Source organism: Gopherus evgoodei, chromosome 4 (assembly GCF_007399415.2).
Source record: "Gopherus evgoodei ecotype Sinaloan lineage chromosome 4, rGopEvg1_v1.p, whole genome shotgun sequence".
NCBI classification, from domain to species: Eukaryota; Metazoa; Chordata; order Testudines; family Testudinidae; genus Gopherus; species Gopherus evgoodei.
In genome coordinates, this window is record NC_044325.1 from 92,771,465 (window position 1) to 92,788,288 (window position 16,824).

Sequence of the window (16,824 nt, forward strand, 5' to 3'; positions counted from 1 at the left end):
GAAGGGCTGCAGGACTAGGCCCAAAGACTGTACTTTCCTTCCAGCTGAGAAGCAAAAGATTTATTTAAAAAAAAACAAAACCCTTCGAACTGGTTTCTAACTTTAAAAGATATCAAATTACAACTTTACCCTGATAACTGACTGTTCTAAATATTAAATAAAGATTTACAGGGTTTCTGGAGCAAGTTAAGTTCCAATACTCCTCCAAACCCTCACAAAGTAGGAGTAAAATTCCACCACCTTCCTTTAACTAGCGGAAGCTGTTACTGGTTCAGTGGGGCCAGGATTTCATCATAGATATTTTTTGCATTCTTTAAATGTAACATGTTTTTTCTTAGTGAAATATTGCTTACTAGAGATTCATGAAGCAAGCTGAAAGGAAATCTCTAGCCCATGCAATATCATGCAAAACACTTAAATGGCTATACATTTTGTGTCTGAGCCCTCTATCTTAAACTCGAGATTATTTTATCCATTGACATTCAAGCATCTCTCACTATTACACAAGGACTCAAGTAATTAGTATCGTCAAAGACAACTGGCAACATATTTTTGCCATGTTTTAAAGGAGTTTATTGCTAAAAATAAGTTGAGGTAACAAGTATTTATTTGCTATAACACTTGAATTATAAACGTAGGGATATCTGAACAATTTTTTCCAAGTCTTTTGTCAGACGTGCTAGTTTCCACAACTAGTCTGGTACCGAGATTTCTACAAACAGACCAATAAACAAACAGAGAAAATGTACTTACAGAGTTTCTAGGTTGTCTAATCCATCAAAACAATGTTTTCCTATTGTTTTTATTTTATTGTTATGAAGATGCCTGAAGAGACAACAAACTCAGTTTCAAAATAATCAGTTTATCATGGATAAATTATAAAATTAACATAAATTTGACAATTTGATACTACAATAATGTTTTAGATGTTTTAGAAAACCCATTGAAGGGTGAGAGGAAGTGATACTTTACAAAAGAATGCCTCTGTTACCAGACAAGAGATGTCACAATCTAGAATGAGAATAAGATATTGGATATCACCACAATTACCTACCTGAGGCCCTGTTCAGCACTCCTGATTCTGATAAAACTGCAAATCATTTCCAAGTGCTGAAGTGAGGCCTTCAGATTATAGCTAAGGCTTTTAAACAGTCCTTAAGCAAGATGGTGCAAAGAACTAGAGCAGTTCCAAATGAGAACCAAAAACCACCTCCACAAAAAAGAGAGTCATGAAAGTTTAATTATTTTTTGCTGGCTTTCTGAAACTGACAGAACTTTTTGAAAACTGAAAACTTCCAACCAGCGCTACAGCTAGTTGAGAAACCCTCCAAAATGTGATAAAAATGTGAATTAAAAAAAAAATCAAAAATTCAAAACATTTGGCCCAGCTCTAGTGTTAACACCAGTCCCGGGCACATTTAAGACTAAATAAAGCATAAGAAAAATATCCCATAAGGAACGAGCCTGAGGAAGATGACCTTTCCAACTCTAAAAACCACAATGCCTTCTTTTGCCAACTTTTTCAGTTGTCAGTTTTCAAAAATGACTATGTTACCAAAAAGAGAAGCAATCGAAAATCATGGAGCAATCTCAGTCATGGCATTTTTTATTTTCTGGCAGTAGACCTCTCTAATACAGATGAGAATTGTACCAGTTTGTGGTGTTTCTGGGTTACAAACTATTAGCCGCCTGAAGTGAAACAGAACACAACACACTTCTCATTGCAATCCTAGCTGAATCAGGTCCACACCTGGAGGATCAAATTAAGTTGTAAAGTGAAAAGCTGTTAATACTCACAGAACAACGAGACTTGAAAGGTTTGTAAATGCAAAGTCAGGAATATGTGTTATTTTGTTGAGAGCCAGAGTTAAGGCCTGCAGAGAAGGAAGATTGCTGAGTGGATGAATGGGGACTTCTGTCAAGCTGTTGTCATCCAGCCATAGGTGACGTAGCTGGACAAGACCCTCAAAACTGTCTTCTGGAACTGCAGTAATATGGTTAGCATCTAAACGCCTAAATAGAAACAAAAATAATTGAAACTAGTGAAGTTCACAAGTCTTTGTTAAGTACAAGTATGGATTAAAACACACAAACGTATTTAAAAACTCAAATATTTTTATAGGAAGAATTCATCACCTGAAAGTTTTGAGAAGCCACTGGAAGGGCCCTGAACATTTTTTTGTCCAAATAAACAGCTTAGATCATTCAAACAGCAAAATTATTCTTTTCCTGTCCATATTTAACATAGTAAAATGATTTTTAAAATTATAATCCTCTTTATAAAAATCTGAATGGATGCATTACTGGAACAAATTTACAAAGAGATGGTTTTAATGCATTAAACCACATTATCTTGACTGAAATCCTCTGTAGATACGCTGTAAATAGTATTAGATACTATTAGTGTGTTGCTTTCTGTTATTACTGTACTACTCGTGTGACTGATCCTCTCCATGGATCACTACCTTGTAGTGGTGGAGAGGCTTGCGCATCTCAATGACCCCAAGAGCGATGATGCCTGGAGTCATGTACTCCCTTAGGGTCACCCACGGCAGAACGGTCAAGGGCGAGATTCCAGACACCAGTCTCCCCACTTTAAAAGAAGTCCCCACACAGGCATCTTCCAGTTTTTTTGGAAAATAATATTTGCACAAGTCAAAAGTCTGGTGATGATTGGTGATGGGAACAAGACAGTGAAATCCACAAGTTCCTAGTCACAGACTGACACACGGGTGGTGTGTGTGATACAATCGTCTTGCTCGAGGACTGAGGCGGGTTGAGCATCTTGGCAGCTACACCCACAACTGAGCATCCTTTTTAGGATCCATTCTTCTCACCCCACATGGGGAGGGGGTTAGAAAAGGTACCCTAAAAATAGTCTTGCCTCTGTTTCTCCTGGCTGGATAGCCGCATCCAGCAGGATCACCACCTCAGCCGTCGAAAGTGTAAAACTTTTCAACTCTGGAACTTGGAACGTATGTACCCTGATGGACAACTCAAACAGTGACCGACCAGAATGACATACAGCCATTATTGTTCGTGAATTGAGTCGATTTAACGTCGATATTGTTGCTTTGTCCAAAATGAGAAAAGCTTATGAAGGACAGGTGAGGGAGGAGAAAGGAGGATACACCTCTTCTGGAAGGGAAAAATCTATAGATGAACCTGGATTGCATGGAGTGGGCTTTGCTATAAAGAACAAGCTCGTAAGGTGCCTCTTGAGGTACCAGTTGGCATCAATGAGTGGTTTATGACACTCCGACTGAGGCTCACCAAAAATCAACAGGCAACTATTGTGAGCGCCTATGCACCAACAATGGATCCGATGACAACGAAAAGGAAGATTTTTATTCTCAGTTGAAAACCATTTTATCGGAGACCCCTACAGCTGACAAGATCATCCTTCTGGGGCATTTAAATACACATGTTGGACAAGACTCAGACCTGTGGAAAGGAACAATCGGGAAAGAAAGCGCTGGCAAAAGTAATTCAAATGGAATTCTGCTCCTGACCAAGTGTGCTGAACATGAACTTATTATTACAAACATTCTTTTCTGATGAAGGGAAAAATTCAAAACATCTTGGACACACCCATGGTCAAAGCACTGGCATCTTCTCGACTACGTCATAGTTCGTACCCGAGATCATAGTGACGTACTTCTCACAAGAGCAATGACGACTGAACTGATCATCGCCTTAATCTATCCACAATGAAAATTAAGATCACTCCCGAATGGAGGCTGCAAAAGAAGGTCAGACGCAAACTGAAGGTTCAAGACTTGAAGGACCCTATTAAGCATGACCACTTCTGAGCAATCTTAGAAGAAAAGCTCCCATCAGAGTTTCTAGAAGAAACTGAGGAACATTGGAGCCAGTTGAAAGCAGTAATCATCAATGCCTGTGAGCAAACCATAGGCTACCATACCAGAAAACATCAGGACTGGTTTGACAAGAATGATGCTGAAATTGAGCAACTCATTAATGAGAAGAGAATAGCATTTCGTGCTTGGCAGAATGACAAATTGTAATATAAAGAGGAGCTCATGGCAAGGCGAGGACGGAAGTACAGCGTAAAACCAGAGAACTTAAGAACAAATGGTGGACTGAGAAACCACAAGAACTCCAACATCTCGCGGACATCCATAATACATGTGGTTTCTTTAGTGCCACCAACGCTGTTTATGGGCCAATTTGTCATGGTATGACTCCTCTTCGCTTTAAGGATGGAACCACACTTCTGAAGGACAATGAAGCCATCAATTCTTGCTGGAAAGAACATTTTGAAGATCTCTTTGACCATAATTCTATGGCTGTAGATGAAGTCCTTAAGCAAATCCCTCAACGACCATTTAGAGACCCTCCCAATTTGTATGAGGTGCACAATGCCACCATGCAGAACAACAACAACAAAGCAGCAGGTTCAGAAACCTTCAAAAATGGTGGACCAGAGCTAATTCGGCAGCTTTACCTTCTTATTCTTAAAATCTGGATAAAGGAGGAGATACCCAGTGAAATGAGGGATGCCTTGTCACCCTCTTCAAGAAAGGGGATAAAGTGTATTGTGGAAATTATCATGGTATCTCCCTCCTAGCCACTGCAGGCAAAGTTCTGGTGCGGATCCTTGAAACCTGCCTTCTGCCCCTGTCAGAAAAAATTTTACCAGTCACAGAGTGGTTTCCGACCATGGAACCGCAGATATGATCTTCACAGCACAGCAGGTGCAAGAAAAGTGTCAGGGGCAAAACCGACCACGGTACATGGCTTTTATTGATCTAACTGAAGCCTTTGATTCAGTGAATCTCCGTACCCTCTGGACTGTACTTTCTAAGATTGATGTATTTATCAGGATATCCAATGTCCTAAAATTACTTCATGGTAACATGAAAGCGACTGTTCTGAGCAGCACTGGCTCCCAGAGTGAACCTTTCAAAGTACAAACAGGACCCAAACAGGACTGTATCATCGTTCCAACCATGTTTGAGGTTTTTATTGCTGTCATTTTTTACCTAATTGCTGGGAAGCTTACAGCTGGCATTGAAATCACTTACAGAATGGATGGAAAGCTTTTCAGGCTTAGCAGGCTGAAAGCCAAGAGTAAGATTTCCACAACATCTATTGTGGAACTTCAGTATGTTGATGACAGCGTAATCTTTGCCCAATCTGAGAAAGATCTTCAAACTATCTTGAATGTGTTTGCTGATGCTAACACATGTCTTGGTCTCACTCTTAATATCAAGAAGACTAAAGTACTTTATCAGCCCTTTCCAAATGAGGTTTTACATGTCCCATCTATCAAGATCAATGGAGTGGCACTGGAGAATGTCGGTCATTTCCTCTTCCTTGGAAGTCGTCTTTCATCCTAGGCAGATATTGATGCAGAAATTTAACATGGCCTGAGCTGTGCCAGTGTAGCTTTTTCTCATTTATGGCACAGGGTCTTTGAAGATCACGACATTCGAACAGACACCAAGCTTCTTGTTTATCAAGCCGTTATTCTCCCAACACTGTTGTATAGGTCTGAAACTTGGACAACCTATAGACACCACTTGAAAGTCCTGGACTGGCACAATCATTGCTGCCTCCGTAAGATTTTGAAGATCAAATAGGAAGACAGGTGCACCAATATTAGTGTTCTAAGCCCACCCGTATCAAGGCAATGATCATCCATCAGCAATTCCACTGGACTGGTCACGCTGTCCAGATGCCAGACCATTGCCTCCCAAAACAGGTCCTGTTCTCTCAGCTGAAAGAAGGGTACTGTAATGTGGGTGGACAATGGAAACGCTATAAGGACTTGCTGAAGGACAACCTAAAAATGTAACATTGACATTAATACCTGGGAGACACTTGCCCAGGATCGCTTAAAAAAATGGAGTGAAGTTCTACGTGACGGTCCCCTGCATTATGAACTTGCTTGCTGAGAAGCCAAAGAGGACAAGAGGCACTGGGAGAAGGAGAGACTGTTCTCCAGTCATGGTCAACAGCCTCCTGCTGAGCCTGAAAACATCTGCCCTCATTGTAATAAAACTTGTGGTTCAAGGATTGGCCTTATTAGCCACCTGAGGACCCATAACTCCCAAGGAAGATGATCATACTCGGTAATGAGTGATTGCCCATCATCATCATGTGACTGATGTCAGAGAATCACATTATTAAAAATATATTATTGAACCTCATATCAGAACAATGAAACACATTGGCAAATAAAGGATTATAACACCAACTAAATTCAAAGACTGCCCTCTTTCTGGCAGAGCATCCTTTCCAACCTACTCCAGGGGGGAAAAAAACCAAAAGGTTAACACTATCAGTGTTATCTGCACAGGATTAGCTTTACCATCTTATTTTTTCCCAAATTAATTCTGATTATGGATATTAGAAATAATAATGCATCTTCATGTGGAAAATGATTCATGTCTCTTTCAAAAAGAGTAGCAAAGGACTTGTAACAATTAGGTTTTGCTTCAGTTACCACCCAGCTAAGCTATTGGGTTACACAACATTTCTTTGGGTTTCGGGGAATTTAAAATGAAGACTTCACACCTGGAAAACCTAGGTGGCTGAATGTCTGCCATCAGTTTCAGTCTCCAGATCTGAAGTACTCACAACAGAAGGTGCAGCTTTTACAGGCAGAATCAAACTGAAAGATCTTTCCAAGAAAAGTTGACAAAAAGTTGGCACCTTGCCTGATACTCTGAGCCTGACAGACTTTGCTTGCAAACAGACTTCATATACTTTTCCTGCACAAAACAACTCTCTCTACCAACTTACTTTCTCATTTTCCATGCAGTGGCTACATTCACTTTGAGAGTTATATTTTAATACTGTTTTAGTACTTAGCATGCTCTCTATGATAGTAGTTCTCAACCTTTCCAGAGTACTGTGCCCCTTGCAAGAGTCTGATTTGTCTTGTGTCCCTCCCAAGTTTCACCTCACTTAAAAACTACTTCATGGGCAGCAGGTGAACCTTGGACTCGGGGAGGCTAGCACCCAGTCTGGACCACCTCTTTTGCCTGAGGCCCCCCCACCCCTTCAGCCCAGAGTTCCCCACCCTCAGCACAGCAGCCAGCCAGCCCCTCCCTCCCCACACCCCTAGGCCACACTAGCACCCCCAGCCCCGGAACACCAGGCATGGCCCCTCTCATTCCTGGATGCTGGGTGGATGGGTGAGCGGGCAGCACGTCCCCCCAGCCCCAGAGCACAGGCTGGCCCCATGTAGCCCCCCAGCCCCAACCAGCCATGGCGGGGGGGGGGGGAGAGCCTCCCGTAGCACAGCCTGGGAAACAGGAAGGGGCCTGGGAGTAGAGTGTGGGAGGGGCTATGCAAGGCTGTTTGGGGAGGCACAGCCTCCCCCTGCCTTCAATACTCACAGGCCATGCTACTTGCTTTCAAAATCAGACATAAAAATACAAAAGTGTCAGCACACTATTACTGAAAAATTGCTTATGTTATCATTTTTACCATATAAATTATAAAATAAATCAACTGGAATATAAATATTATACTTACATTTCAGCGTATGATATATAGAGCAATACAAACAAGTCATTGTATGAAATTTTAGTTTGTATTGATTTTGCTAGTGCTTTTTATGTAGCCTGTTGTAAAACTAGACAAATATCTAGATGAGTTGACGTACCCCCGGAAGACCTCTGCGTGTATCCTTAGTTGGGAACCACTGCTCTATGCAACAAATCAGCAACAAATTCTTATTCTTCAGTTGTGAATCATACAAATGAAGGGCTTGAAGGGACCACAAGAAGTCAACACATCCAGCCCTCTGCACTGAGGGAGGACCAAGTAATCCTAGACCATCCCTGACAGGCGTAGATCCAACTTGTTCTTAAAAACCTCCAATGAAGGTGATTCCACAACCTCCCTTGCAAGCCTATTTCAGAGCTTAACTACCCTTCTAGTTAGAAAGTTTTTCTGAATATCTAACCTAAATCTCCCTTGCTGCAGATTGACCTCATCATAGGTGCCAACTCTGTGGGTACTCCGGGGTTGCAGAACCCACAGGGAAAAATTAGTGGGTGCTCTGCACCGACTGGCAGCCAAGCTCCCCTCCACCCGAGCGCACTGCATCCTTGCTCCTCTGCTGACCTCTCAGTGCTTCCTGCCCAGCTGCCGCCAAACAGCTGTTTGGCAGAATGCTGGGAGGGAAGGGGAGCAGCAGGAACACGGAGCGCACAGGGGAGGAGGTGGGGCTGGGGCCGAGATTTGAGGAAGGAATTGGAATAGGGGAGGGAAGGGGCCGAGAGCAGGCAGGGGTTGTGCACCCACCAGCGGGAGCAGAAGTCAGCATCTATGGACCCCATTACTTCCTGTCCTACCTTCAGTGGACATGGAGAACAACTGATCACAATTGCTCAACACTAAACATGCCCAGTTATTTTAACATTTCCTCAAAGGTCAGGTTTTCTAAACCTTTTATCATTTTTGTGGTTCTCCTCTGGACTCTCACTTTTGTCCACATCTTTCCTAAAGTGTGGAACCAGTACGCCAGCTGAGGCTCACCTATGTTAAGCAGAAATGGAAAATTACTCCCTTGCTTTCCATACAATACTACTGTTAAATGCACCCCAGAATATTAGCCTTTTTGCAACTGTATCATATTGTTGACTCACATTCATTTGTAATCCACTGTAACTCCCAGATCCTTTTCAGCAGCACTACTGCCTAGTCAGTTATTCCCCATTTTGTAGTTGTGCATTCAACCCCTCCTCCCGCCCCACCCCGTGAAGTACTTTGCACTTATCTTTATTGAATTTCATCTTGTTGAATTCAGAGCAATTCTCAATTTGTCAGGGTTCTTGTGAATTCTAATCCTGTTCTCCAAATGCTTGCAACCCCTCCCAGCATGGTGCCATCTGCAAATTTTATAAGCCTACTCTCCAAACCATTATTGAAGTCATTAATGAAAATATTGAATAGTACTGGCCCCAGGACTGATCCCTGCATGGCCACACTAGTTTGACAGGCCTCCCAGTCTGACAGCAAAACACAGATAACTATCCTTTGAAAATGGTCTTTCAATCAGTTGTGCACCCACTTTATAGTAATTTAATCTAGACCACAATTCCCTAGTTTGCTTATGAAAAGGGAGTTTGGTGTTGAAACAGTTCAAATCCTCACGACTTTTTGGGAAAAGAACAGCAGAAGTTGAATTCCTGTTTAATAATAAAAACTATGAAATGCAGCAAAGTAAGCCACAAACACACACAAGCGTAGGAAGTGGGAAATTTAAACGTTCTGAAGCCCAAGGTTTTTTGTTTTTGTTTTTAAAAGACCAAGGTGCCATTACCTCTAAAGCTATACATCAAAGAGTTAATTTCTATCGTTCATACACTGGCAACTGCATATCATTGGCCAGACCCGTGAGCTGGCAGGTGTGTACACCCTTATTTGTGCATACTTTTAGCCTGCGTTGAGACTAGACCGTTTCAGAGAAATTAAACGTCTGGTGATAAAAAAAAAGCCTATGGCTGCCTTAGGGGGAAAAAAAATCAACTAGAAATTACCTGCGTCTTTCTCCTCCTCCTAAAGTCACACACGTCCCTGAAGATCAAAAGAATTATTTTTCCAATGGAATATACATCTCCAGCTCATTTCTTCAATAAATGCCTTTGTTTTGTTTTGTAAATCAACATACTTTTAAGACACATTCCTCTCGGTCCTTGTGATTACTTATCGACAGCTCTCCTGTTTCTGCTGCAGGGAGGTGCGTATTTTCAATGTCTCTTTTCTAAATATGTTCACCAAGTTACATATGCTCAGGCATATTCAATTATGAAATGTCTCAGTGAACTATCAACTCTACAGCTAAAGGGCTGAAAAAAGGAGGAGCCACACAATGTTACGGTTATGATGTAAGCCAACTACAGCACTGAAATACAGAGTAAAAGATGACCAATACTTCATCCCTAGTTCACTCCACTAAGTTCTATCATAACATGGATGGCATTGGGCTTAATCTGCAGCAAGGGAGATGTAGGTCAGATATTAGGAAAATGTTTCTAACTGTAAGGTAGTTAAGGTCTGGAACAAGCTTCCAAGGGAGGCTGTGGAATCCCCATCATTGGAGGTTTTTAGAAACAGGTTGGGCAAAGACCTGTCAGGGATGCTCTAGGTTTACCTGATCCATCTCGGTACGGGGAGGGGGGACTGGATGAGGTGACCTTTCGAGGCCCCTTCCACCCCTACGCTTCTATGAATCTATGTTCAGAAACTGTTCTGAGACTCCTGCAAGGCTTAGCACCTTAGCTCCAAATGGGATCAGCCACTAGTTTGAGTATTTTACTATTCCCATATCAGTGATGTTCAACCCCTAGCGCTCAAGCCACAAATGACTGTTCTAGGCCCCAAGCAAGAAAAAAATGGTTCTGACTAGTCCCTTGAAGCCACAAATTTTGAAGGGAGAAAGCAGAAGGAAAATACCTCCCTCAATTTTCTCTCATAGAAGGCTGTGAATGCAGGACCGGCGCCAGGGTTTCTCACGCCCTAGGCACACGGCCATTTCGCTGCCCCCCGTGCTGATCCCGCGGTTCCGGTGGAGCTGCCACAGGCATTCCTGCGGAGGGTCGGTTGGTCCGTGGCTCCGTTGGAGCTGCCGCAGACATGCCTGCGGGAGGTCCACTGGAGCTGCGGGAGCAGCCGACCGCCTACAGGCATGCCTGCGGCAGGTCGACCGGAGCCGCCTGCCGCCCCCTCCAGCAAAATGCCACCCCTTCAATAATCCTGGCGCCCTAGGTGATTGCCTAGGCTGCCTAAATGGTAGCGCCGGCCCTGTGTGAATGGTGACATGGGAAATGTGTTATGGAGTCATAGAGAGTAAGAAAAATAATCCTTGTGTCATGTTCACACGTGATGTTGATATGGTGTTAACAGCCTTAAGTATTGATGCAAGGTCATGATGTCAGCAAATCAGTGTCAGAACATTCTTCTATGATTATTTTGTGCCTCTTCAGCAACTCTCCAGTTAAAAAGTGATTTTCATTTCTTTAACACGGAGCATCACTACCCTAGGTTTTTCAGAGGTCCAACGGGCTGACTGACAAAACACTTTGGAAATGTAAGTTCTACGCCTAGAGTTTTCACAGAAATTCATTTTTATAGTATTAGGGATAAACCTATGCCTTAACACACACTTTGTAAAGTGATATTAAAGAACCAATCTGGATATTTTTATGGTTATATAAAATGATGGATCAAGCTGCAGCTGCACCACTTAGTGTAGACATCACCTATGCCAACCGGAGAGCTTCTCCCATTGACATAGGTAATCCACGTACCCGAGAGATGCTAGCTAGGTGGACAGAAGAATTCTTCGACATAGCACTGTCTAATGCCAGTGGTCAGGTCAGCATAGCTACATCTCTCAGATTTGTGGATTTTTGACACCCCTGAGAGATGCAGTTATACTGATGCGAGTTCCTAGTATAGACAGGCCCCGAAGTGTTACATTCTGTTTTCATTTTATATTTGTTTATTGTTTATATTTGGCACTCAGAACTTAACTAGATTTTAATAGTTGTGCTACTTTTTGTTTCCCAGACTGAGATCTTGTATGCCACAATTTAGTCTAAATCTATTTTTCTCCCCTTCAAATGACTAATTCTTACCTAAAGTATGTTGGCACTCTCAAGCAGGGCTATAATGCAGCTGTTGAATCTGAACATGCTTTTTTTTTTTATTAACCTGTACTATAAATGTTGGTATATCTTAAGGACAAACTGAAAAGAAAAAAATTTAAAAAAACAACACCTTAAATATTTGGTACCTATCATATAATATTCTTGCTAAAGACAAAAGCCAGTATTTTTGCTTTTTGGAAAGTGGAATAGGGAAAGGTTTACTAACACTAAGTAGCAGAAGGGGGCCAATATTCCTCACTGGATTATAGGTTTACAACAATTGTATTTTTTGTCCATTAAAGCGTTAAAGATAAAACTTCATGTTGTTTAAATTACAGCTTGCAGCATAAGCTTAAATTCCTTAATCTTTTAGAAGCTACTCCAATTCCAGCTTCCCTATAGGCATTGGCTTGCGAGAGGCCTACTTTAAATTTTAGTCTATAAATTCAGAGTTTATTTGCTGAGCTGTCAGCTTTACTATTATTACCTGTCAGGTTCCATTCTCACATAAGCTCAAACCACACAGATGGGGAGGGAGGGAGGGAATGAGAGAGAGTACGAGAGAAACCCAGGTGTCTGTAGTTCTCATAAGAGCACAACATTAAAATTAGATTTAACAGATAAAACAAACCTGTAAGCTGAACAGCTTTCAACTACCAAACAGGCTTTGTTCAGAACTAAGCAGTCAAAAAACAAAATGAGCTGCTGTTTTCCTTTCCAGATATTTCTTACTCTCTCAAAAGTAGAGACCAAGCTGGTGGGTTTGAATGATCTTTTTATTGCAGCTGCCGCCTGCCAAGTTATGATTTTGAATCAAACACATTTAAGTTGCTTAATAAGACTCTCAAATACAATCTGCTGAGGATGCACCAATCATGGAGGGTGCAACACAATTCTGAGATAAACATGACACATGGACCACAACTTTCCTGAATACAACAGGAAACAACCCTTAGTACAAATGCAGATAACCTTTAAATAAAGAGGCGAATGCAGTGGCTTTCTGTTGCACAGGGAGCCCAACAAAACGTAAAGCAAAGCACCATGAGGTTGCTTTACAGTTCCTTTGGAACAAGCCAACCTTCCACAATTGCAGCCTTAGAAACCAACCCTACAGTAAAAGGCTCCTCACAGTCAGCACCGACAGCTTGATAAGACAGTGGCTTTTTGAGACATACAATGATAGAGTATAAACCATTATGGGCAGGTCTACACTACAAGTTTACATCAGCACAGTTACTGTAGCCGTCTGGGGAAGATGCTTTAAGCCGACGGGAAAGAGGTCTCCTGCTGACATAGCATGGCTACACGGGAGGCTAGGGTCGGTATAACCACGTCAGTCGGGGTGTGGATTTTTCATATCCCCGAGCGATGTAGTTATATCGAAGTAGGTAGGTAGTGTAGACCAAGCCCTATCTAAATATAACCACACAAGAATTAGCAGTTCCCCCAATAAAGCTGTAACAACAGCAGATTACTATAACACACATTAAGCACACACTGAAGGGTCACACAGTAAGAGCATTCCAACACTAATGATCTCCAGCTGAGAGTTCTGAGGAGCATTGAGCCAGGGAGGAGCTCAACAGGTTAAAGCCCCTTGGTCATCTGTCCAAATGGTGATGCCCTGGGATAGGCCTATTTCTTCCTGTAGCAGCCTGTGAGCCTTCCACTGCCTGCCTAGTCCATTCGGTGTTGTTTCCTCAGCCTGTTTCTTTCCTTCACTAACTTCTGAAACATGACAGGAAGGAGGAGTTATGCACTCACAAAAGGAGAGCTTCATGCTCAGTTTAATTTGTATTCCTCCCACCCCCTGACTGATGCTCAGCTCACAGCTGCAAGCCTGGGTGATTGTCAGAGCAGCCAGCACTAAAAATTGGAGTGACTGACTGAGAGGCACAGGAGGGCAGTTTGCAGGTATGCATAATGCCAGCAGGACTGGAAGGAGGTGAAAAACTGAGGGACAATTGTAAAGAAAGACAGGAGGAATGGGCACAAAGCATAGCATGGGGGAAAACACAAAATCCAAGTCTTCCTCCAGTTCTGTAGTCTCCCTTCCAGCACTGAGCAAGTCTCCATCCAACCTGTAACTGGTATTTGCCAGCTCTGTCTTATCTCTTAAAGGGCAATCAATCAGATGGCCCACAGTAATAAAAGCAGGCCCTGGTTGGTAAGCCAGCCATTTCTTCAGATCTCCTTTAACAGATCCGGGCCACATACTCCTAGCAAAATCCATCAGGCCAAGATGGCCAACAGATCAGAAATCTCATAAGCACGATTTTGGTAATGTTAGTGACAAATGTATTCCCAGCCACTGGCCAAACCCCTCCCTCACACACATTTTGTTTGTGTTGTTTCCTTTATGAGGGAAGAAATTCATGGCTTTGTTTCGAACTAAGCTGTCAAAAAACACAAGGAGCTGCTGTTTTCCGTTCCAGGTAGTGTTTTCAATCACACTACTTCCTCCTCATTCTTCAGTTTACATGGTTATGGAAATGTAACAGTATTATACTAACAGGGAAAGTTAAATGTTGATATTAATAGAAGGCAATCACTACTGAGTGTACACTTGTTAAACTACTTTTGGTCAATTGCAATCAGTAATGAACTTTGTTCCTTTCAAGTGCTACTTCAAAAACCACAAGGAAAAATAACTCAAACAACTCTGGAGTAGATTTTAGATTTTCAAAGAGAAGTACTGTTAAGCCTGGATACAATGGAAATTCTGTTAGAATGTAGGACAACGAAATCCACTGTGTTAAGAAAAAGCACTTTTAAAAAATACTTTAATAAAATAACTTCACAAGTACCATTTGCTCACTACATCTAGCAGCTATCTCAAGTACTAAGGGACACAAATACATGGATTTGCTCCACTCAAAGTGTGGAGGTTTCAGCAAATATCCAAGTGTTTCATAAACTAATTTATTCAATAGATAAGTTTGGTTTGCCAGGTGTTTTTCCCATATGTATGATTTCTGAATAACACCATCTTACACATTTAAAATTTGTGGCAAGTTATCTCGATATGTTGGAGTTGTGTTTGGTGTTAATCTTTCACCTGCATACCTTGAAAATAGAACCATAAACCAATTGATAGGCCAGTCGGAATGACTATTGCTGAAATGGGAGGTGAACAGAATCAACTTTCTTCCATTAGTCAGTTTAAAAAAAAAAAAAAGATGCTGGCGCATTCAGTTTCTAAATCACTCACTCACTGATTCTTAGCTCAAACATTTAGAATGCAATTCCTCAAGTAAACCCAATTAGTAGATAAGGTACAAAATTTGAAGGGATTCCTGAAGCTAAAAAACACCCCAGAACTCACATTCAAGTGAAACCGGCTCTGAAGGTACACACTGTATGGAAAACAAGTCTCTCCTCACTCAACAATTCTGTAAAGTCCATGAAGGAGTACATTTAAACAGCTGCATATTAAATTATCATTTATTTCCTTTAGCACACAGCTCAAAAGAGCACTCAAACATTTACTATTCTTAACAAATGCAGAGGTGAAGAAGCAAATTCAGCGTATCTTAACTTGTATTTCTTTTGCAGGTTAAAAAGTATAAACATGCTGAATACTCTCTGTTCCCCACCACCTTGCTTATAGACCTGTAGTACAATTCCAGTTTAAATATTCATTTACACTTATGAGCAGATCATCTTTAACCCTTCAGTAACAGTGGAGAAACAACAGAATAGAATGAAAACTTCAGGGGGAAAAATCTCCCCAGATTAGTTAGTTAAAAAAAAAAGGACTGCATCAAACAGTGACGCTGATTACCTTAAAATAATTATTGGTACTCACTGATATATCCCTTAAATCCATCATTCTTTATATCCATCCGATGATCGCGAGAGATAAAGCAGTAATTTTGTATTCAAAAGTCTTTGATCCAGAATCGTTACAGTAAAATTAACAATACAATTAGTAAAACACCAGTTTTACTCCTGCTTTTCAGATCTTCATTTTCAGGATGTTCCCTCTTAAACTGTCAAGTCTAGTGAAGTCTACCAAAAGACACTTGCGAGTAGCAGCATGCATTTTGTCAGAGTAGACAAATTAACCAGAACCTAGCTCTATTACCCACAGCAAGAACACTACCAGCCTTTTTTATCCAGAGCATCCATTAAGCTAGAATGATTCACCGCAAACAGGTTATCCCATTTTATCAGTTTAGCCATCCCCCTCGCAAGCAGTTCCAAACTGGTAGCAGTTTAGGTTACACTGATTTTGTATCTCTGCAGTTCTCCCTCACATATGGATGCATGAGGGTTTTATTCCTCCCAACCTAATCAAAAAATTAATTTATAAAGATAATTTACAAAATAATGCATTAGTCTAGTCTTGTGTCACAGCAACTTGAAACAGGCCTCCACTAGAACTGCTGTGCCACTATAGCCTTACTATAATGAATGGCACAGTGTTCCTACCACACTTGTGTAAGTATAGCTTATTCCAGCCTGGAGCAAAATAAGCTACTGCTAAAAGAATAGTTTTGATGGTATAGTCACATCTACACTGAGGGATTTTGCCAGCATGGTTATATACGTCAGGAATTATACTTCATTGCCCCTTGACCAACCTACCTATGCCAGCAGAAGTTTGTTGTATAGACTCAAGACAGTGAAAATATTTTGTGTGCATGTCTGTGTGTGTATACATGTGTGTAAATTATATATTTATAGTGAGCAAAGCAATCTTTAATAACAAACAGACTGCATTAAACTTCACCTCTTAAAAATGTTTTAATGCAAACAAATCTACTCTTCTTAATAAAAAAGCCAGTGAAAATGACAACTGGGCATGGCAGCAGAGACTACAGTATGATTACATAGTAATACAAGGAACATTTCAACTTTGGCTTGCTTAAGTCACCAACACAGTGAATTATGAGTAATGACATTGTAGTCACTACATGAGAGGTTGTTTCCTATCACTGATATTTTGGAATTTAAGTTTTTGATTTAAAAGATGTATTTTCATTCCAGATGGAGGAGCCAAGAGGAGATAGGGATTCATTTACTTCAGAAAGCAATTTACTGGGCTTCCTCTATTACGTTGGATATTTAAACATAAAACACCCCCAACCACACATTTCCCTACCCAATCTTCCTGCTGCTTGTACCTGACAAGTCATAATTCTCTGTTTATGATGGAACATTTTTACACTGCTGGTCTTTTAAA

The 16,824-nt window shown here is 41.2% G+C and overlaps 1 protein-coding gene across 4 annotated transcripts in view; it reads right to left on the bottom strand.

Moving 5' to 3' along the window:
• LGR4 (leucine rich repeat containing G protein-coupled receptor 4) overlaps positions 1-16,824 on the bottom strand; it is a 141,628-nt gene that overhangs the window by 24,969 nt on the left and 99,835 nt on the right. For all 4 annotated transcript variants that reach the window (XM_030560207.1, XM_030560204.1, XM_030560206.1 and 1 more), the window contains 2 exons: positions 1,798-2,013; positions 754-825 (listed from right to left, as the gene is read on the bottom strand). In XM_030560207.1, the coding sequence (XP_030416067.1) occupies positions 754-825; positions 1,798-2,013 (288 nt within the window). The remainder of the gene's footprint in view (positions 1-753; positions 826-1,797; positions 2,014-16,824) is intronic.